The following is a 21978-nucleotide window of genomic DNA, read 5'->3' as shown; positions in this document are numbered from 1 at the left end:
AAACCTTTATATATGTTACAGGAGGAAGACGGGAAAGGGAGGACATGATGGAAACCTTTATATATGTTACAGGAGGAAGACGGGAAAGGGAGGACATGATGGAAACCTTTATATATGTTACAGGAGGAAGAAGGGAAAGGAGGGACATGATGGAAACCTTTATATATGTTACAGGAGGAAGACGGGAAAGGGAGGACATGATGGAAACCTTTATATATGTTACAGGAGGAAGACGGGAAAGGGAGGACATGATGGAAACCTTTATATATGTTACAGGAGGAAGAAGGGAAAGGAGGGACATGATGGAAACCTTTCTATATGTTACAGGAGGAAGAAGGGAAAGGGAGGACATGATGGAAACCTTTCTATATGTTACAGGAGGAAGACGGGAAAGGGAGGACATGATGGAAACCTTTCTATATGTTACAGGAGGAAGAAGGGAAAGGGGGGGCATGATGGAAACCTTTATATATTACAGGAGGAAGAAGGGAAAGGGAGGACATGATGGAAACCTTTATATATGTTACAGGAGGAAGAAGGGAAAGGGGGGGCATGATGGAAACCTTTATATATGTTACAGGGGGAGGAAGGGAAAGGGGGGGCATGATGGAAACCTTTATATATGTTACAGGGGGAGGAAGAAGGGAAAGGGATGACATGATGGAAACCTTTACATATGTTACAGGAGGGAAGAAGGGAAAGGGGGGACATGATGAAAACCTTTACATATGTTACAGGAGGGAAGAAGGGAAAGGGAGGACATGATGGAAACCTTTACATATGTTACAGGAGGAAGAAGGGAAAGGGGGGACATGATGGAAACCTTTTTATATGTTACAGGAGGAAGAAGGGAAAGGGGGGACATGATGGAAACCTTTATATATGTTACAGGAGGAAGACGGGAAAGGGAGGACATGATGGAAACCTTTATATATGTTACAGGAGGAAGACGGGAAAGGGAGGACATGATGGAAACCTTTATATATGTTACAGGAGGAAGAAGGGAAAGGAGGGACATGATGGAAACCTTTATATATGTTACAGGAGGAAGACGGGAAAGGGAGGACATGATGGAAACCTTTATATATGTTACAGGAGGAAGACGGGAAAGGGAGGACATGATGGAAACCTATATATATGTTACAGGAGGGAAGAAGGGAAAGGGAGGACATGATGGAAACCTATATATATGTTACAGGAGGGAAGAAGGGAAAGGAGGGGCATGGTGGAAACCTTTCTATATGTTACAGGTGGAAGAAGGGAAAGGGAGGACATGATGGAACCTTTATATATGTTACAGGAGGAAGAAGGGAAAGGGAGGACATGATGGAAACCTTTCTATATGTTACAGGAGGGAAGAAGGGAAAGGAGGGACAATTGTGGAAACCTGTATATATGTTACAGGAGGAAGAAGGGAAAGGGGGGACATGATGGAAACCTTTATATATGTTATAGGAGGAAGAAGGGAAAGGGAGGACATGATGGAAACCTTTATATATGTTACAGGGGGAAGAAGGGAAAGGGAGGACATGATGGAAACCTATATATATGTTACAGGAGGGAAGAAGGGAAAGGGAGGACATGATGGAAACCTATATATATGTTACAGGAGGGAAGAAGGGAAAGGAGGGACATGATGGAAACCTTTATATATGTTACAGGTGGAAGAAGGGAAAGGGAGGACATGATGGGAACCTTTATATATGTTATAGGAGGAAGAAGGGAAAGGAGGGACATGATGGAAACCTATATATATGTTACAGGAGGGAAGAAGGGAAAGGGAGGACATGATGGAAACCTATATATATGTTACAGGAGGGAAGAAGGGAAAGGAGGGACATGATGGAAACCTTTATATATGTTACAGGTGGAAGAAGGGAAAGGGAGGACATGATGGGAACCTTTATATATGTTATAGGAGGAAGAAGGGAAAGGGAGGACATGATGGAAACCTTTATATATGTTACAGGAGGGAAGAAGGGAAAGGGGGGAAATGATAGAAACCTTCATATGTGTTACAGGAGGAAGAAGGGAAAGGAGGACATGATGGAAACCTTTATATATGTTACAGGAGGAAGAAGGGAAAGGGAGGACATGATGGAAACCTTTCTATATGTTACAGGAGGGAAGAAGGGAAAGTGGGGACATGATGGAAACCTTTATATATGTTACAGGAGGAAGAAGGGAAAGGAGGGACATGATGGAAACCTTTATATATGTTACAGGAGGAAGACGGGAAAGGGAGGACATGATGGAAACCTTTATATATGTTACAGGAGGAAGACGGGAAAGGGAGGACATGATGGAAACCTTTATATATGTTACAGGAGGAAGAAGGGAAAGGAGGGACATGATGGAAACCTTTCTATATGTTACAGGAGGAAGAAGGGAAAGGGAGGACATGATGGAAACCTTTCTATATGTTACAGGAGGAAGACGGGAAAGGGAGGACATGATGGAAACCTTTCTATATGTTACAGGAGGAAGAAGGGAAAGGGGGGGGCATGATGGAAACCTTTATATATTACAGGAGAAAGGGAGGACATGATGGAAACCTTTATATATGTTACAGGAGGAAGAAGGGAAAGGAGGGACATGATGGAAACCTTTATATATGTTACAGGAGGAAGAAGAGAAAGGGAGGACATGATGGAAAACATGATGTTAGAGGACAACGATATTCTATGTTTTGATGTTTCAATCTCTGTCTGTATAAATAACCCCCCCCCCCCAACATACACACTTTTAACCACCAGTCTCTATCTATGTATACTCATCCTTTCCTGTATGTACCAGTCTTGATCCATTTTTATATGTATCTATACTCATTCTCCCCTGTATATACCAGACTCTATTTTTATCTATACTCATCCTTCCCTGTATATACCAGTCTCTATCTATCTATATTTAGAGATATGTGGTGGTAGCTAAAGGCTGATGGGCCCTGGTGTATAATTTTAGCTTGGGTCTCTCCCCCCCCACACACACGTTATGTCGAATTACTCTAAGGTGACGCCCCCTAATGTGTCACCATATACCACTGTCCCCCTCATGTACTGTACGACTGCCTCCACCATGTTGTAATGCCCTGTCACTGCCTCCACCTCATGTATCGCGCCACTGCCCCCTATAATTAATGGACTGTACTCTGTCATTCTCTAATCATGGTTTTCCAATCTTCGACTCCCCAGCTGAAAAACTACATCTCCCATTCAGTGCATGATGGGGGTTTTGGTTCCTCAACCTGGAGAGACACAAACTGCCAAACTACAACTCCTATTATGACTTGTCAGCAGGGCATGATGGGGGTTTTATTTTTGCAACCTGGAGAGCCACAGACGGCACAAGTACAACTCCCATCATGAACCGTTAACATGTCATTATGGGGGCCCCTCCCCCAGGCCAGATCACAACGCTGCACAGTACACAGTGAGATCTGGCCTGGGGGAGGGGCCTCAGCCCTGCCGGTGCCAGCTCATACTACTGAGGAGAGGAGGAATTCAGTGTCACGATCCCATAGCTAAACACCATATAGGTACGGCTATAGGACGCAGCAAATGTCTGGAGGAGGGGGCGCTGGTACTTGCTGTCATCTGACTAGGTAAAAGGCCCGGTCAGATGACAGCATGTGCCTTCAGTTATATCAGTGGCACAGCGGGCCCAGGACAGTCAGACAGTGTGCTGGGAGGTGCTGGGCTGGAGGTCCATGGGAGAAAGTGGCAAGGGCGGGCCACGTGGGTCCCCCTAGTGCACAGGCCTGGTCGCCTTGGCGACCGCTGCGACCCCTATAGCTACGCCCAGGGCCGGCTCCAGCTTTTTGTGGGCCCTTGGGCGACAGAGCCTCGGCAAGCCCCTTTGAGGAGCAAATCATGGAGAGACAGGCGAGGAAAGATTTGCAGCAGAAGAAAAATGCGGCTGCTGCATATCTTTCTCCTCCTGATCTCTGCAGTAGTCAGGACTCTGGAGGAGTCAGACACAGTGACAGGAATATATATATATATATATATATATATATATATATATATATATATAAAAAATGCTGGTGCTGCTAGTTCTCTAGTATACAGCTCCTTCTGTGTGTGTGTGTGTATATATACATACACACACACAGAGCAGGAGCTGTATACTAGAGAACTAGCAGCACCAGCATTATATATATATATATATATATATATATATATATATACACTATATATTTATTTATTTATAATATGAACATGGTGAGACCTCTAGTTCTCCTATATACAGGCCCTGCAGTGATATACAGTGTGTGTGTGTATATATATATATATACACACACACACACACACACACACACACTGTATATCACTGCAGGGCCTGAATATAGGAGAACTAGAGGTCTCACCATGTTCATATGATAGATAGGAGATAGGGAAATAGATAGATAGATAGATGATAGATAGATAGATAGATAGATGATAGATAGGAGATAGATAGATAGATAGATAGATAGATAGATAGATAGATAGATAGATAGATAGGAGATAGATAGATAGGAGATAGATAGATAGATAGATAGATAGATAGATAGATAGATAGATAGATAGGAGATAGATAGATAGGAGATAGATAGATAGGAGATAGATAGATAGATAGGAGATAGATAGATAGATAGATAGATGGATAGATAGATAGATAGATAGATAGATAGATAGATAGATAGATAGGAGATAGATAGATAGATAGATAGGAGATAGATAGATAGATAGGAGATAGATAGATAGATAGATAGGAGATAGATAGATAGATAGATAGGAGATAGATAGATAGATAGGAGATAGATAGATAGAGATAGATAGATAGGAGATAGATAGATAGATATGAGATAGATAGATAGATAGATAGATAGATAGATAGATAGATAGATAGATAGGAGATAGATAGATAGGAGACAGATAGATAGATAGATAGATAGATAGATAGATAGATAGATAGGAGATAGATAGATAGATAGATAGATAGATAGATAGGAGATAGATAGATAGATAGGAGATAGATAGATAGATAGATAGATAGATAGATAGATAGATAGGAGATAGATAGATAGATAGATGATAGATAGGAGTTAGGGAAATAGATAGATAGATAGATAGATAATAGATAGGAGATAGGGAGATAGATAGATAGATAGATAGATAGATAGATAGATAGATAGATAGATAGATAGATAGATAGGAGATAGATAGATAGATAGATAGATAGATAGATAGGAGATAGATAGATGATAGATAGGAGTTAGGGAAATAGATAGATAGATAGATAGATAGATAGATAGATAGATAATAGATAGATAGATAGATAGATAGATAGATAGATAGATAGATAGGAGATAGATAGATAGATAGATAGATAATAGATAGATAGATAGGAGATAGATAGATAGATAGATAGATAGGAGATAGATAGATAGATAGGAGATAGATAGATAGATAGATAGATAGATAGATAGATAATAGATAGATAGATAGATAGATAGATAGGAGATAGATAGATAGATAGATAGGAGATAGATAGATAGATAGATAGATAGGAGATAGATAGATAGATAGATAGATAGGAGATAGGGAAATAGATAGAGAGATAGATACAGATATCTAGTTGTTTTGTGTATAGAGGTCCTGCTGTAATATATATATATATATATATATATATATATATATATATCCTGCTGTAATAGATATAGATATATTACAGCAGGACCTCTATACACAAAACAAGTAGAAGAACCAGCACATACAGGACACTTAGTTTGCAGAGCCTACCTGCTGCCCTCTATCAGGTCATGTGTCCGATCACATGACCCGTGACATCATCAAAGGTCCTTCAGACTCAAAGGTCCTCTTTCCTACTCGGCTGTAGGGAAGATTTGTGATGGAAGACAGGTGCTCGGGGGCCCCAGTATGGATCGGCGGGCCCCTAACTGTCACATGCGGCCTCTAGGGGCCCAGTCCCCTTTGTTACTACACTTTTTTTTTCTTTTTTACTAACAAAAAAAATGTAGTAACAAATGGGAGTGGGCCCCTAGAGGAGCTGGGGGCCCCGGCATTTGCCCTACTTAGCCGGGTGCTGACGCCGGCCCTGGCTACGCCACTGGATATGGCAGCCCAGGGACAACACAGCGTTTGAGGGTGGGTGTAGCAGCGGGAGCAGGGGAGTGAACCATCCCCAGGGGGGGAACCAGGAACCAGTGAAATGAAGGGGCTAATAAAATCTTATAGAAGGCTTATTACACATAAAACAGGTGGCCACGCTGACCTGGAAAAGGAAGATTAAGAAGCATTCCACTTTTTTCTTTTCTCCCAGCTGCAGGATCACTGATCATTAATGGTAAGTATATGCACCAGCCAAAAGCAGAGTGAAAAAAAAAGTGGAATGCTTAAAAGAGAAGTCTGGTGAAAATCTTTATTACAGTATTGTATTGCCCCCCAAATGTTGTACAAATCACCAATATAAACTTATTACGGGAAATGCTTATAAAGGGCTTTTTTCCCTGCACTTACTACTGCATCAAGGCTTTACTTCCTGGATAACATGGTGATGTCACTTCCTGGATAACATGGTGATGTCACTTCCTGGATACATGGTGATGTCACGACCCGACTCCCAGAGCTGTGCGGGCTGTGGCTGCTGGAGAGGATGATGAGGATGAGGAACACTGAGCATCCCTCTGCCATCATCCTCTCCAGCAGCCACAGCGGGTCGTGACATCACCATGTTATCCAGAAAGTGACATCACCATGTTATCCATGAAGTGACATCACCATATTATCCAGGAAGTGACATCCCCATGTTATCCAGGAAGTGACATCGCCATGTTATCCAGTAAGTGAAGCCTTGATGCAGTAGTAAGTGCAGGGAAAAAGCACTTTATAAGCATTTCCTGTAATAAGTGTATATTGGGGATTTGTATAACATTTGGGGGGGCAATACATTTTTTTCCTTTAAGTTAATGTAACCATAGCCCTCAGTGCCAGGCAGCTGCCACCATGGAAAATGCCACCATAGATGTAACCTGATCAGGGGCTTTGCGGGCTTAACTTCACCCACCGAAAGCAATGGATGTTGTTATTGAACTAGATGACAACAAGCCTGGTGCCACACAGCAGATGTGGAAGGCCATGGGTGTACACTGGCAGGATGGATGTAAATGGGTTTCACTGGAATAACTTCACAGACAGAAAGGAAAGGATGTTGGTGGAAAAACTTCACACCTGGTGCCAAACATTACATCCAACAGCCCACGGCCACAGGCATAAGATCACAGAGGATACAAAGGGGGCACACATGGGTTAAAAAGTGTGGTGAAAGGATAACATCAAGGGGCATTGGGCAAGGGTTTCATGGTGCTTTGAATGGTTGGATGGTGTTTGGGACAGGTTAACCCCTAGACCTACACTTACACCCTGGCCACCTGACACCAGACGACCCTGGACGTAACTGTACGTCCTGGGTGTCTAAGGTGCTATGAAGCGCACTCCGATCGGCGTGGGAAGGGGGAGGAGAGAGGAGGGGTGAGGGAGTTAGAGGGCAGCAGAAAGCAGATAATTGAGGATTACAGGCACTAAGCTGGGTGACAGCTGTAATCAGAGCTCAGAGAGGTCAGTGCTGACTGTCAGAGGAGATAAAAGGTGAGGTATTTGTAGATTAACTCTTTGTTGTCCCGTTTTGGTGTTTTATTTAGCTCTCTCCATAGGAAAACAATGAAGACGGGGGGGGGGGAGAGAGCTTCAAACTGCTTTTTCATGATTTTCGGCTAATAAACCCAATTACGAAGTATCGTAAAATTGCCTGTACTATTGATTTCTGCAAAAAAAAATTCACGACAGTGACACTTTAACAAATTTTAAAATTAAGCATGGGTATCACAAGTTGTTGGCATAGCTAGGCTTAAGGAGGGAATAAAAGGTGAGGGAGGTCAGTAAGAGTCCTAAACATTTAGAGTCCTTACAATTTATAAGAATTACACAGTGGATACAAGAGGTGAAGAACAAGTAAGATGACTGTCCATATGTGCCTATATGATGCCATTATTACCATCTAACCTGAGTCTTTATTCAGTTTCAGATACTCTCCTTCTATCAGTGACTTCAAATTTCTCTGTCAGAGTCGGCTTCCCACCCAAGCATCTGCAGGATGGTTATATGAAGAAATCAAGCATTCTTGGAAAAGTTAAGAAAGTCAGCTGTATAGCCTGTAGCCCAGACGGGGAGCTCTTCTGTATCCGCTCCGGGGACCTGTACAGAGGTCCAATGCCCTCCAGTAAAGAGGTGGATTGGTTTTCAGTGGCTCAAAGAGTTGGAAAATCTGAGTGGAGCAGAGTGAAACTTATGTTCTTCCACCCCAATGGAGAGTTATATGTCACCACTCAAGATGGAGAAATGTTTAAAGGTCCACAACCAGATAATGAGGATCTGTCTTGGCAGAAAAGTCAGGCAACAAAATTAGCAGACAGGGTTTGGAATGTGTACGATGCTTTGTCCATGGATCCTAATGGCGTTCTATACGGAGTGACCAGTGATGGTAAACTGTACAAGGGAGAAGCACCGACTGATGAAAAGTCTTCATGGGAAACTTCACGTACCTTGGTTGGAGGCAGTGAATGGAATCGGCTCACTCACTTTATGGCCTTCACTCCTGATGGGAATATGTGGTGTATAGATAAGTACAATGGAAATATCTACAAAGGATACGCACCCACCCCAGAAGACCCAGCCTATCTTCTCAATGCTGAATTGTTAGGATGGGGCTATCATGAGTTCAGATTTTTTGCCTTCACGAAAGATAAAACAATCAGTGTAATTCTGAGCTTTGAATTCCTGCCCGACCAGGGGGAAAAAGTGTCTGAGAACACAAAGGTGTTAGAGGAGAAGCTCTACGACAACAGACAAGGCACAACCCCACTGACACAGGACTACATGTATGTATTCTGCCATAGGACAACCTTCTCTTACAGGATGTCATAGAAATTTGTATAGAAATGTTTAGCTCCTGATTGATTTTGCTTGGTGGACGATAAAACCCCAAAAAGAAAAGAGGCAAAAATCATTTCATTATCACTGGAAAGTAGCATTTTTTTCTCCAAAGCAATAATTCTCCAAACAACACAGCTAACAGCACAGTGGGAGGGACGCCGACACCATAACCGTGCAGCCGACCTGCAGTAATGCTCACCATGTATAGAGTAGCCTCCTATGTTCTCTGGCCAGCAGGAACGGTCCTCTCCCCCACCCTTCCTCCAACCTTGAACAAGCCATCTGGAGTGTCGGTATGTCGCATATTGTAGCACAGTGCTTCTCAATTCCAGTCCTCAGGCCTCTCCAACAGGTCATGCTTTGAGGATTTCCCATACTAAGGACACCTGTGCTAATACCTGATGCACTGAGTATAATTATATCACCTGTGCTAATACCTGATGCACTGAGTATAATTATATCACCTGTGAAATACTAAGGAAATCCTCAAAACATGAGCTGTTGGTGAGGCCTGAGGACTGGGATTGAGAAGCACTGTTGTAGCATATGCTCTGCCGGGAGTCGGCACTATGGGGGAGGGGGCCTAGAGGAGAACTCACTGACAGGAGACGCTCATGCCGGCCAGAGCAGCGGGGACAGGGCTTGTGTAGTAGATGGAGAAGAAAGTAATCCAGCTAAGCAGCATCTTCACTGACAAGTACAAGAGAGGAGCTGTCAGTGTGTGTTAAAGCGACTCTGTACCCACAATCTGACCCCCCAAACCACTTGTACCTTCGGATAGCTGCTTTTAATCCAAGATCTGTCCTGGGGTCCGTTCGGCAGGTGATGCAGTTATTGTCCTAAAAACAACTTTTAAACTGGCAGCCCGGTGCCCAACGGCCGGGGCTTAGATTGTGTATGCATTAGGCTGGCACACCCTCTCTGTCCCTCCTCCCCACCCTCTTCATCATTAGGAATGCTCCAGGCAGATTGTCTCCTATTTGTCACCTGTGTGGATACTGAGCATGGGCTGGATCGTTACGCACCTGTGCAATGTTCAGCATGTAGATAATGTTCCAGTGGCATTCCTAATGATGAAGAGGGTGGGGAGGAGGGACGGAGGGGTGGTACAAAGTTAGGGCACAGATACTCCCGTTTGACACAGAGCTGCAAGTTTAAAAGTTGTTTTTTAGGACAATAACTGCATCACCTGCCGAACGGACCCCAGGACAGATCTTGGATTAAAAGCAGCTATCCGAAGGTACAAGGGGGGGGGGGACAGATTGTGGGAACAGAGTCGCTTTAACCCCATCCTCCCCAATTGTCACTGTAGCTAGCTAGTACACTGCATCTCCTATTAGATCAGCAAACTTTGCAGCAGTCAAGTTACAGGTTACTTGCCTTCACCAGTCTCCCAGGTTAGCTCCCTCTGCTGGTCAAGGGTGGCAAATGGGAAAAATGTGAATTTAATTTTTCATATTTCTTGACAAGGGAATAAGCAACATTTTTGTTTATTAAAAAAAAACTGCATAAAAATATGAAATATAAATTTCACCTCTAGATTTAAAAAAAGTAATTCGGTGACACATTCTCTTTAAGAAGTTGTAATATGATGGCTACATTGTAGCCATAGTGTTCATAAGTGCATGTTATCCTGGGTGTACTGTATGTGATGCGTGTGATCCTGGGTGGATGTGATCCTGGGTGTATTGTATGTGATGCCTATGGTCCTGGCTGCATGTGATGCATATACGTACCTCTGGGTGCAAGTTATCCTGGCTGCATGTGATGCATATAACCCTGGGTGCATGTGATCCTGGCTGCATATGATGCATATATGTAACTCTGGGTGCATGTGATCCTGGCTGCATGTGATGCATATAACTCTGGGTGCATGTGATCCTGGCTCCATGTGATCCTGTCTGCATGTGATACATGTAACCCTGGGTGCATGTGATCCTGGCTCCATGTGATGCATATAACTCTGGGTGCATGTGATCCTGGCTGCAAGTGATGCATATAACTCTGGGTGCATGTGATCCTGGCTGCATGTGATGCATATAACTCTGGGTGCATGTGATCCTGGCTGCATGTGATGCATGTATCCCCTGGGTGCATGTGATCCTGGCTCCATGTGATGCATATAACTCTGGGTGCATGTGATCCTGGCTGCATGTGATGCATATAACTCTGGGTGCATGTGATCCTGGCTGCATGTGATGCATATAACTCTGGGTGCATGTGATCCTGGCTGCATGTGAAGCATGTAACCCTGGGTGCATGTGATCCTGACTGCATGTGATACATGTAACCCTGGGTGAATGAGAACCTGGCTGCATGTAATGCATGTGACCCTGGCTGCATGTGATGCATGTAACCCTGGGTGAATGAGATCCTGGCTGCATGTGATACATGTAACCCTGGGTGAATGAGATCCTGGCTGCATGTGATGCATGTGACCCTGGCTGCATGTGATGCATATACCTCTGGGTGCATGTGATCCTGGCTGCATGTGATGCATATAACTCTGGCTGCATGTGATACATGTAACCGTGGGTGAATGAGATCCTGGCTGCATGTGACCCTGGCTGCATGTGATGCATATACCTCTGGGTGCATGTGATCCTGGCTGCATGTGATGCATATAACTCTGGCTGCATGTGATACATGTAACCGTGGGTGAATGAGATCCTGGCTGCATGTGACCCTGGCTGCATGTGATGCATATAACTCTCGGTGCATGTGATCCTGGCTGCATTGCTTTTGCAACTAATAAGATTGACATTAAGCTTTAGGGCAGCAAACAGCTACTCATACTTGTGACTTGACTCGGGATCTTAGGCTGCATTCCCACGCTCCGTGCTCCTCACGGAACACAGACATGGAATGTCCATACCTCCCAACTTTTGCAAAGAGCAAAGAGGGACATGTGCGCCGCAGTCCCCATAGCCACGCCCCCATAGCGACCCTCCATAGCAACGCCCCCATAGCAACTCCCCTACAGTCACCACATGCTGCTGACTGAATAGTGCCCTATATAGTATCCAATCCCCCATTATAGTGCCCCATATAGTATCCAATCCCCCCAATAGTGCCCACATAGTATCCAATCCCCCCATATAGTGCCCCACATAGTAGCCAATCCCCATATAGTGCCCCACATAGTAGCCAATGCCTCATATAGTGCCCCACATAGTAGCCAATGCCCCCATATAGTGCCCCATATAGTAACCAATCCCCCCATATAGTGCCCCACATACTATCCAATCCCCATATAGTGCCCCACATAGTAGCCAATCCCCATATAGTGCCCCACATAGTAGCCAATGCCCCCATATAGTGCCCCATATAGTAACCAATCCCCCCATATAGTGCCCCACATACTATCCAATCCCCATATAGTGCCCCACATAGTAGCCAATCCCCATATAGTGCCCCACATAGTAGCCAATGCCCCCATAAAGTACCCCACATAGTATCCAATCCCCCCATATAGTGCCCCACAAAGTAGCCTATGCCCCCATATAGTGCCCCACATAGTAGCCAATGCCCCCATACAGTGCCCCACATAGTAGTCAATCCCCATATAGTGCCCCACATAGTAGCCAATCCCCATATAGTGCCCCACATAGTAGCCAATCCCCATATAGTGCCCCACATAGTAGCCAATGCCCCATATAGTGCCCACATAGTAGCCAATGCCTCCATATATGCCCCACATAGTAGCCAATCCCCCATATATGCCCCACATAGTAGCCAATCCCCATATAGTGCCCCACATAGTAGTCAATCCCCCATATAGTGCCCCACATAGTATCCAATCCCCCCATATAGTGCCCCACAAAGTAGCCAATCCCCCTATATAGTATCCAATCCCCATATAGTGCCCCACATAGTAGTCAATCCCCCCATATAGTGCCCCACATAGTAGCAAATCCCCCATATAGTGCCCCACATAGTAGCCAATCCCCCCATATAGTGCCCCACATAGTAGCCAATCCCCCCATATAGTGCCCCACATAGTAGCCAATCCCCCCATATAGTGGCCAATCCCCCCATATAGTGCCCCACATATTATCCAATCCCCAATATAGCGCCCCACATAGTAGCCAATACCCCCATTTGTGTGGCCCGACCAGAAAAACAATAAACCAGTAACTCACCTGTCCGCCGGTGCCAGCAACTCCTCTCCCGGCAGAGCGCGCACTCCCGTCATCCTTCGGGGCGGGCAGCGGGGTATACAGACACTGACTGTACCGGAAGTAATTCATGACAGAGGCTGTAGGTCACTTCCGGTACAGTCAGTGTCTGTATACCCCGCTGCCCGCCCCAGAGGATGACGGGAGTGCGCGCTCTGCCGGGAGAGGAGCTGCTGGGACCGGCAGACAGGTGAGTTACTGGTTTATTGTTTTTTTGGTGGGGCCACATATAATGCGGGACACTGGGTGCCGTCCCGGGACCACGGGACAGCACCCCGAAAACGGGACTGTCCCGCGGAATCCGGGTTGGGAGCTATGGGAATGTCTGTAACGGACTTCTCCCCCCTGTAATTAGATGCTGGGAGCGGGGGAACTGTACAGATATGCGCCATGCTGTAATGACAGCGCCGTGCGGCTGATTCATTACAGCGCGGCGCATATCTGTACAGTTCCCCCGCTCCCGGCAGATGCTGCCCTGGAGTGGGAGAGTCCGTTACAGGCATTCCACGTCTGTCCTCCGTTAGGAACACGGAACGTGGGAATGCAGCCTTAGGCCTTATTCCCACGTTCCATGTTTCTTGGATGACATGGATGTGGATGGCCTGTAGTGGAATCCCCCCCTTCCCCCGCAGAGCTGTGCCATTATAGAGCCGTACATATTCATACAGTTTTCCCCAGCATCATGTTGGGGGTGGGGACTCCACTACAGGCCTTCCACATCCGTGCCATTCGTAAAAAAGAGAACATGGAAATAAAGCCTTAGGGGGACATTCATGAAGTCCGGCATTTTTTACGCCGGACTTATAAATGTCCCCGCATCTCCGGCGCTACGGAGATTTATGTAGAGGCGGACCGCCTCTACATAAATCCCGTGTGCGTCGCTGCGCACAGCCGGAAACCTACACCACCTGAAAGGTGGAGTAGGTTTTCGGCGTATCTTTGTGCTGAAAAAATTATAAATTGCGCGGACTGAGTCCGCGTCCCCCGTAACGCCCCCTCCACACCCCCTCCCCGCCCCCCGGCGTACTCGGCGTGAAGTGCCGATATGCTAATATTTTATTCGCAAATCGGCCATTTGCGAATAAAAAAATACATGGATACATGGATATATATATATACAGCCCTTGCTGAGCTGTAGTGATACATAACTATATATAATAACTACGTGTAATAGTGATACATAACTATATAGAATAGCTACGTGTAATAGTGATACATGGATATATATAATAGCTACGTGTAACAGTGATACATGTATATATATATATACAGCCCTTGCTGAGCTGTAGTGATACATAACTATATATAATAGCTACGTGTAACAGTGATACATGGATATATATATACAGCCCTTGCTGAGCTGTAGTGATACATAACTATATATAATAGCTACGTGTAATAGTGATATTGAGCCATGTAATAGACTCAGTAAATAAGCAGTGATCTAGCAGATTGGCGCTCATTTACTATAGTGATCGGGCTGTGTAATACAGCTCTAACCCTAAGGGTATAGAACAGGGAACCTTGGCTCTCCAGCAGTTGCAAAACTACAACTCCCATCATGCCTGGACAGCATAATGGAAAGAGTACACCACTTCCTGTAGGACATACAGCAGCTGATAAGTACTGGAATACTTGATTTTTTTTAATTTTTTTACTGAAGTAAATTACAAATCTCTAACACTTTTTGGCATCGGTTGATTTGAAAGAAAAAGAATATGGGTAAACAATCCCTTTAATCCCGTATTGTGACAACTTATCGGAGTGATGGCCCCACATAGTTGCGGAGACTCATGTGTACACTATCCACAGACGTAAATTGTCATCACCAGCTCAATGTGGACAGAGGACACCTCAAAGGAAGCCAACTCATTAATCCTTCAAGGTGGACGGCAGGCAGTCACCAAAAGGTTCCCTTGTATCTACGAGAATACGAGCTCTCCTGATGGGTTTGGGTTTAATCGGGGAGCACAGGCCCCATGGGGGGGGGGGGGGCTGAGCATGTGCCCTATTGGCCCTCGCTATTATTTTATCACGAGGGGGGTCAGGGACTGAGACTGAAAGTGAATGTGACATCTGGTAGATGAGACTTTATAATGGTTTTTTTTGTCGTGTCAGGTGTAATAAATCGGTAAGGGACTTCAGCAGTTTTTCCCTGGAAAATGGATTTACCTTTCAAATGGGAGATAAAGTAACTTTTAATATGGGAATCCCTTTTATCTCCGAAGGAGCCGTAAAAATCAACACCAGCTCCACCCGAGACTGGATCTTCGCAAAGACAAAAGAAACCATGGTAAGTCCTGGAGGTTTTACTATAGAACACCTGGATCCATACTGATGGCACAGGGTATCATGGGAACCTATAATATCCAGACGCACCTGGTCTGTGGGGAGGACGGTCCTCACACCAAGAACAGCTGGGCCCTGGTCCATATAATCTGAGAGGTTCTCCATCTAGTGGTTGTCACTTTTCTGCTGCGCGATGTAGTGAGATTACACCAATGGTGGTCATACCTTACACTTTCCGCTACTACAATAGGCTGGTTATCTAAAGGGACATCATATTTCACCTCTCCGGGCACAGATGGGCGCATTGTTTGGTAGAGATTAGAGATGAGGTTGGGCCTCCCACCCTAGTGAACCCAAACCCGTCAAGTGTGGTCATAACCTTGAACATTGAGCTACAAGTGCTTGTCAGGAGCAAGTGCAGTTAAAGGGATATATGTAGCACCCTGAAGGTTCGCCCAGCCACCACCTGCTGCAAATGATGACGGCTCAAGGGGCCCAGTGTATTGCAGGATTGGGCCACTGGGCCCCCTGATGCGGTAGGCCCTGTAGCAGTTGCTATGGCTGCTATGCTGGTAGTTACGTCCCTGGATAAGAGAACCTCAAGCATGCTGGGATTCATCTGAACCCAAGCACTCGGCGTTTGACTCCCAGCATCTAAAGTAGTTGGATGCCGCCTTAGGGCTACCTGGAAAAAATGGATACAGCCATATGCCAAATCCAGATTTTCCAGGACTCCCTAGAGCTGCATCCAACTTCTTCCGACGCTGGGAGTCAAATGAGATAAAAAGGCAAACTGCACGCTGCCATTTACCCTCCTCCTAATGACGCTCCTGGTGGAGGGAAAATAGTTGGGGGACAATGTGGTGGTTGGTCTTTCACACTGATACTAGTTGCCTGTATTTCTGGGTAGTCTGCAGCCACATCAGTACACTGTGCTGACCATGTAGCCGTAGTAAGTTTGAATCTAATGCACAGACAACCTGTCACCTTGTGGAAACCAGTGTTCTAGGTGTGTTTTATAATTTTGTCATATGTATGGGGAAAAAATGGTTAAAAAACAGTTGAAAAACGGATAAAAAACGGATGTATTTGTGTGCATGCGCTTTGATCCATTTTTCCATTGACCCCACCCCATTGACCACATTTTTGTGTACGCTAAAAAAATGGATGTGAGGTGATTTTCAAGCCAGGCAGTACTGACACAAAGAGTCCAGTGATGGCCGACGAGCACCTGTACAGCTTCTGTCTCTTAGACCATCAACATCAATGTAGGAGCAGATACCCTCAGCTGACTTAGGGCCCTAGTACATGGGACAATTATCGTGCAAATTATCGTGATATTGTTCAAATTTGAATGATAATCGATTCATATAAATGCAGCAATGATCAAACGACCAACAAGAAATCGTTCATCGTTCGTTTGGTGCCGATACCAATATCATCGGTAATTGTTCACCGTAATCCCACATAGTTCCTTCATTTGCTGGGATCAGATGGAGTAACCGATCGTAGTAACGACTGGTAATGACCATCGTTCTGTATAATATGGGGAACAATTTCATGTTAATGATAAACAATCTTGTTTACAATCATTTATCTTTAACCGTTAAAAAATTGCTTGGTCCAATAGGACGTTTTTAGGCGGTAATAATAGAATAGTGTATTATCATAGGTATAGGGTGAGCTCAAGATAGTAAACTCACTCACCTGGTGAAGTTGGGCTAAACAGTAGGCTTTAGTGCAACGCGTTTCGGCCCGACTAATAGAAGAGTGAGCATTTCTCAAGCATTCTTAAGGCTCACTTTTATTTAGTCGGGCCGAAACGTGTTGCACTAAATAAACCTTACAGTAAAGAAGTGCATCAATGTCTTACTTAAAGGGGTATTCCAGGTTATTTTAACATTTACCCTACATATTTGTCTTGTAATATAATTACTATGTCTCATTGGTTTCTATTACAAATTTTTTCTCTTTCTTTCTATTTTTTCTTTTGTTACGTCCTTTCGTGACGTCACCGGACCGGAAGTGTGGGGACTTCTCTGACTCAGCCGGCCGCTAGTTAGTTATGCACTTTTAAGCTATTAGAGCCATACAAACGGTCCTCCCTGAGCACGGGACGTCACATGACTCCCCGTTCCAGAGCGGGCCTGTCAGTGTGGAGGAGGTCGCAGCCACCTCCTGTGTATTCACTCCGATCCCCTTGGCCCCCTCCCTGTGTATTCACTCCGATCCCCTTGGCCCCCTCCCTGTGTAATCACTCTGATCCCCCCGGCCCCCTCCCCGTGTATTCACTCCGATCTCCTCTGCCCCCTCTCTGTGTATTCACTCCGATCCCCCCGGCCCCCTCCCTGGGTATTCACTCCGATCCCCCCGGCCCCCCTCCCTCCCTGTGTAATCACTCCGATCCCCCCGGCCCCCTCCCCGTGTATTCACTCCGATCTCCTCTGCCCCCTCCCCGTGTATTCACTCCGATCCCCCCAGCCCCCTCCCTGTGTATTCACTCCGATCCCCCCAGCCCCCTCCCTGTGTATTCACTCCGATCCCCCAGGCCCCCTCCCTCCCTGTTTATTCACTCTGATCCCCCCGGCCCCCTCCCTCCCTGTGTATTCACTCCGATCCCCCCGGCCCCCTCCCTGCCTAATTACTTTGATACACAGATCACTCACCCTCCGGTGTACTCCTGCTGCGGCGCCGGCCACGGTCTCCGCATCTTCTGCAAGCAGCCACACTCAGCTGACAGGCGCTCTGTAAGGAGCAGGCAAATCTCTCCTGCACTCACACAGAGCGCCTGTCAGTTGAGTGTGGCTGCTTACAGAAGATGCGGAGACCGGGGCCGGCGCCGCAGCAGGAGTACACCAGAGGGTGAGTGATCTGTGTATTAAAGTAATTAGGCAGGGAGGGGGCAGAGGAGATCGGAGTGAATACACAGGGAGGGGGCAGAGGAGATCGGACTGAATACACAGGGAGGGGGCAGAGGAGATCGGAGTGAATACACAGGGAGGGGGCCGGGGGGATCGGAGTGATTACACAGGGAGGGAGGGGGCCGAGGGGATCGGAGTGAATACACAGGGAGGGAGGGGGCCGAGGGGATCGGAGTGATTACACAGGGAGGGAGGGGGCCGGGGGGATCGGAGTGATTACACAGGGAGGGAGGGGGCCGGGGGGATCGGAGTGATTACACAGGGAGGGAGGGGGCCGGGGGGATCAGAGTGAATACACAGGGAGGGAGGGGGCCGGGGGGATCGGAGTGATTACACAGGGAGGGAGGGGGCCGGGGGGATCGGAGTGATTACACACGGAGGGAGGGGGCCGGGGGGATCAGAGTGAATACACAGGGAGGGGGCAGAGGAGATCGGAGTGAATACACAGGGAGGGGGCAGAGGAGATCGGAGTGAATACACAGGGAGGGGGCCGGGGGGATCGGAGTGATTACACAGGGAGGGGGCCGGGGGGATCGGAGTGATTACACAGGGAGTGGCTGCGACCTCCTCCACACTGACAGGCCCGCTCTGGAACGGGGAGTCATGACTAACTACCGGCTGAGTCGGGGAAGTCCCCACACTTGTGATCCGGTGATGTCACGGAAGGACGTAACAAAAGAAAAAATAGAAAGAAAGAGAAAAAATTTGTAATAGAAACCAATGAGACATAGTAATTATATTACAAGACAAATATGTAGGGTAAATGTTAAAATAACCTGGAATACCCCTTTAATATAGTACACTTGCACGTTGTTATCCTGATTGATCGTGACACCAGCGCTGGTCCGAAAGGAGAACTCCCTCGTCCTCGGGTCCAGATCGGATCACTGCTCCTCATCTAGGCGGTAATAAGGAACAGGATTAATCTTCCCATGTCAGGGCCAGGGCTAGCCAACTTTAGGCTTTACCGGCATTGCATCCACACCAGTCTAGACCCACACGTCCTAGCTCTTCCACGATCTAGCTTGGACAATCACTAGTGACGGCTGGAGCAGAAGGGTTGGATTTAGAAGATGTACTAGTTGCAAATAGGGCAAAGGTCATGTGACCCGTACCTTCTGTATCTTTATATATTTTCACCAATGGTGGCAGTATCAGAAGCATTAACCCTTGCATATTCTAGCTCCTAAGTGTATAGAGATGCCGGGTACCGGACAGTCTTGGCTTTTGTTCTTATGACATCATAATACAACATGGTCACTAAAGTTCTTGTCGTCTTTGTCTTCTACAGACTTACTTTCAGTCAAGCACCAATGTCGAGGTGCCGCCTGGTAAAGCCATTCGGGTAGTGGCCTCCGTGACAAAAGCTGTAATGAATATCCCCTTCAAGGGAAAAGCCCGCACCATGTATGGTACTGAGGTGGACATTACGGGGATGTGGGAAGGGTCCTCCCATTACAACCTGGGCCTGAATCAGAAGGACTAATAAGTAGACGACCACCTGTCCCGGGATTTACCGTTTGCAGATTATTTTACGTTTAATCATGATTAAGAATGATTCCTAAGATTACGCTACCTGCTGAGATCGAAAGAAGAGTACAACGAAATCTGACATATCATTGACTAGCAAATCCATAAAATTCAGCTGCTGCAGTGGAGGAGGCTGGAGGACTCCACATACTTAGACTATGTTCACACTACGTCAGTTTCTGGACGTGGCGCGTTCCGTGAATAAGCGGCCGGAGACTTACGTAGTTTGCGTACAATGGAAAGTATACGATGTACGGCTGCACAGTTCACACTACGTACGAACTTACGCCCGGATCGTATGCGGCGCCGTAAAGAATGAACCAGACCATTGTTTGAGGACAGAAATGCCGTAACTTACGCCCGTAGCGTAACATGCGGTCCCGTACGGAGTGGTGATTACTTCAGTTTTGCACTTTGATTTGGCGATCCAAAGGGTTCTGTGGGGTGTCCGGGGCTAGGCAAAGATTTCCAAGTAAAAGACCGCTGTCAGATTGCTACGTAGGGCGCTCGGGAAGCGTAAGTAGGCGACGGGCAAAAGTTCGCGGACCGTACGTAGCCGGCCGCAACTTACGTAAATCCCCGGCCGGAGTTTAACACATATATGTCCGGCCGCGAAAAATATGCGGCCGGACATATACGTAGTGTGAACATAGCCATAAAGTGTAACTACCATTTAAAAAAACTTCTGACATGTCGTAGCGACATATGATAAGTGTAGATCGGTCGGGGTCCGGCTGCTGAGAATCCTGCCAATCGCTAGAATGAAGGGGCTGCCGCACGCTCTGCCCCTTCATCTCTGCTACAAGGAGCTGAATTCCGGAGACTGTACGTATTTCTTCAAATCAACTAGTGCCAGAAAGAGATTTATGATTTACTTCAATTTAAAAAATCTCCAGTCTTCCAGTACTTATCAGTTGCTGTATGTCCTGCAGGAAGTGGTGTATTCTCTCCAGTCTGACACAGTGCTCTCTGCTGCCACCTCTGTCCATGTCAGGAACTGTTCAGAGCAGCAGCAAATGCCCACACAAAACCTCTCCTGCTCTCCAGACTGAAGAGAATACACCTCTTCCTGCAGGACATACAGCGGCTGATAAGTACTGGAAGACACAAGATTTTTTTAATAGAAGTAAATTACAAATCTCTAGCACCAGTTGTTGTGAAACAGAACTTTTTTTTTTCTGAACCACCCCTTTAACCATTTCAAGGTTATGATGAGTACTGTAAGTAGGCTAGCCCCTCTACTACCTGGGGGCCACCCAAATGACGAGACCTTTAGGACATACGGATACAGCTCCAGCCATCTCCATGTAGCAGCTTTAGAGAGAAATCAAAGACTCGCTTGCTGCTTTACGTTTCTGAATAATTTCTAATAAACCTTAGATGTGATTGCTCATTCTGTGTATTATTATTATTATTATTATTATTATTATTATCTGTATAATTCACTAAAAAACCCATCACATGACATCTGGTCTGGATAAGGGGGTAGTGCTCATATTAAAGGGCTATTTCACGTTTAGGCACCTAGATGGGCTCGTTTTCCGGTCTCGCATAAAGTCCTGCCACTGTTCACCCCGCACTCCCTTCAATCAGTGTAAAAACGAAATGATAGAAATCTAGGTCATAGGCTCACTTTAAGGGACTCACCTTGTACATTATTATAGAGGCTGCCATTTTGCCTGAGCTGTTTTACCAGCATGTAGTAATTTGCTATACTGCAACCACCATGGGCCATAGGACACCCATCATCCATCATCACCCATCATCTTTGCAGGATATATGTGGTAATCCAGGGGTTGCTAGGTGGGATTTGCAAGGGCAAGGGTTGCGGTACCGCTTCGGCACTTGTCACTGAGTGGTGTATGTCCTCCCTGGGTCCCAGAGACCTGCCTGGAAAAAGGTTGCAGACAGGGCCGGACTGGGAATGCACACAGGCCCACTTGCCGTGCAGTGAAAAATTATGAGAGGATGTTGTGAGTGCAGCGCGGCTACATGTTGTATCATCACGGCCATGACTGGAATTACAGATAATAACACAGTAAATGGGGTCAGAAGCTTCTGTCTCTG

The 21978-nt window shown here is 46.1% G+C and overlaps 1 protein-coding gene across 1 annotated transcript in view; it reads left to right on the top strand.

Annotated features, from left to right (window-relative positions):
* Window positions 1-20246, top strand: part of LOC138796623 (tachylectin-2-like) — a 24098-nt gene extending 3852 nt beyond the window's left edge. Inside the window, exons 2-4 of the mRNA XM_069976235.1 lie at window positions 8080-8938; window positions 15290-15464; window positions 19673-20246. Of these exons, the coding sequence (XP_069832336.1) occupies window positions 8080-8938; window positions 15290-15464; window positions 19673-19867 (1229 nt within the window). The 3' untranslated portion in view covers window positions 19868-20246. The remainder of the gene's footprint in view (window positions 1-8079; window positions 8939-15289; window positions 15465-19672) is intronic.
* Window positions 20247-21978: the final 1732 nt, after the last annotated feature.

Source organism: Dendropsophus ebraccatus, chromosome 7 (genome assembly GCF_027789765.1).
Source record: "Dendropsophus ebraccatus isolate aDenEbr1 chromosome 7, aDenEbr1.pat, whole genome shotgun sequence".
NCBI classification, from domain to species: Eukaryota; Metazoa; Chordata; class Amphibia; order Anura; family Hylidae; genus Dendropsophus; species Dendropsophus ebraccatus.
Note: the sequence above shows the minus strand (reverse complement) of the source record. Positions and strands in the feature narration are given on the sequence as shown.